This window comes from Eucalyptus grandis, chromosome 10 (assembly GCF_016545825.1).
Source record: "Eucalyptus grandis isolate ANBG69807.140 chromosome 10, ASM1654582v1, whole genome shotgun sequence".
Lineage (NCBI taxonomy): Eukaryota > Viridiplantae > Streptophyta > Magnoliopsida > Myrtales > Myrtaceae > Eucalyptus > Eucalyptus grandis.
This window is the reverse complement of record NC_052621.1, coordinates 34,411,449-34,413,130: the sequence shown is the minus strand read 5'-3', so window position 1 is coordinate 34,413,130 and position 1,682 is coordinate 34,411,449. Positions and strand designations below refer to the sequence as shown.

The 1,682-nt window shown below is 40.2% G+C and overlaps 1 protein-coding gene across 1 annotated transcript; it reads left to right on the top strand.

Moving 5' to 3' along the window:
• The first annotated feature begins 742 nt into the window (after positions 1 to 742).
• Positions 743 to 1,248, top strand: LOC120288850 (transcription factor MYB1-like). The gene is made up of 2 exons (XM_039303025.1): positions 743 to 875; positions 1,103 to 1,248. The coding sequence occupies exons 1-2, from the start codon at positions 743 to 745 to the stop codon at positions 1,246 to 1,248; spliced, it is 279 nt and encodes a 92-aa protein (XP_039158959.1).
• The last annotated feature ends 434 nt before the right edge of the window (positions 1,249 to 1,682 follow it).

Sequence of the window (1,682 nt, the reverse complement as noted above, 5' to 3'; positions counted from 1 at the left end):
GGCTGCATGCGATTCCCTCAAATCTAATTGTTGTATAATAACGGGTTTTATCAACAGACCGCTTCTCGTCACCTGTGGGTAATGCAAAGTTGAAGGAAAACGAAGGAGGAAACGTTCTTTGATCTCTGTGGGAAACTGATCTCAATATAAACACATCAACAGTGATTAGTAGTTGCTATCGGTTGGTGGTCATGGCCAGAGGTCGTGTCGCCGATTATATTGCAAAATGATCGACAATTGATGGATTCTTATTCCGTCCACTGTGGTCGCCTCAGAAACAGTTTGTGCAGGCCATGTCAATGTTCTTTCGGACGTACACACTAATTGAGAATCGTCTATATTTCGCTTGGGCGCGTTGTACATATCTACACCATTTTGTAGTCACCGAATATTACGTTGGATCTAAACTTTGATCCAATAATGCTCTGTGACCGCGAACTATTTTCGAAAAGCGAATACATCTCTGATTATCTTCTAGACGTGTCCACAAGAGCAAACTTACCATTCTCTCACCCCACGAAACCCAACACCATCTCTCTCTCTCCCCTCTCTCCCCACATTTGTTCTCATGTGCCTGCTCCATCCATGGCCTTTAAATGCATCTGATTTTATTCTTGTAAATGCAAACTATTTAGGAGCGACGAACCTCACCAAAGAGTTCCAGACCGCCAGTTTCATAATCTCGTGTGGGGGGCAAAAAGTTTCGGGGGGAGAGAGAGAGAGAGAGAGAGAGGGGGGGGAAATGGCGAGGAGCCCTTGTTGTGAAAAGCAGAGGATGAAAAGAAGAGCTTGGCCTGCCGAAGAAGATGAAATCCTCATCAGCTACGTCAAGATTCATGGTGAAGGCAAGTGGAGAAGTGTTGCTCAGAATGCTGGTACTGTATCGTCTTTCTTTTTTATTTCTTTGGTATAGTTTCCCTTCTTTAATTTGACGGATAAAGCATTTGCTTGAGAGTGCATAGTTGGTACGAATTCAAAGTCACATCGGTGCATCTCCCTTTTCTGTTTTTGGGTTCATTTCTTTCTTCAAAATGTGAGTTTATTCAAGAAAGTTCATTTCTTTCTTAATCTTGATTTTGAATCTTGTGATATTTCTTGGAAGGTTTGAATAGATGTGCCAAGAGTTGCAGGCTCAGATGGTTGAACTACTTGAGACCTGGCATTAAACGCGGCTACATCACCAAGGACGAAGAGGATCTCATCATCCTGCTCCACCGCCTTCTTGGCAACCGGTGCGAAAACCTTTGAGTGCGGGACACGCAGGTGCCATAATCTCGCAAGACGACACTTAAGTGCCATAACTTTAAAATGGTACACTTAAGTGCCATCATCGGAGTAAAATGGGACACTTAAGTGCCACTCCGGCGAAAATCCGGCCAAATGGCTGACGTGGCGACTTTCCGGCGAGCTCGGTCCAAAACGGCGTCGTTTTGCACGCCGACGTGGCGGGAAAATGCAAAAACGACGCCGTTTCACGTCCACGTGTAAATAATAGTATATAAATTAATTAAATTAGATTTAAAATATTCAAAAATTTTAAAAATTAAGAAAAATTTTAAAAATTAAGAAAATTTTAAAAATTTTAAAAATTAAGAAAAATTTAAAAATTTTAAAAATTTTAAAAATTAAGAAAATTAAAAAAATTTTAAAAATTAAGAAAATTTTAAAAATTTTAAAAATTA

Bases quoted from the DNA above. Each gene is read 5' to 3' on its own strand.
- LOC120288850 (XM_039303025.1), top strand. From the start codon at position 743: ATGGCGAGGAGCCCTTGTTGTGAAAAGCAGAGGATGAAAAGAAGAGCT. The intron at 876-1,102 runs GTACTGTATCGT...ATTTCTTGGAAG, and splicing joins AAGTGTTGCTCAGAATGCTG to GTTTGAATAGATGTGCCAAG.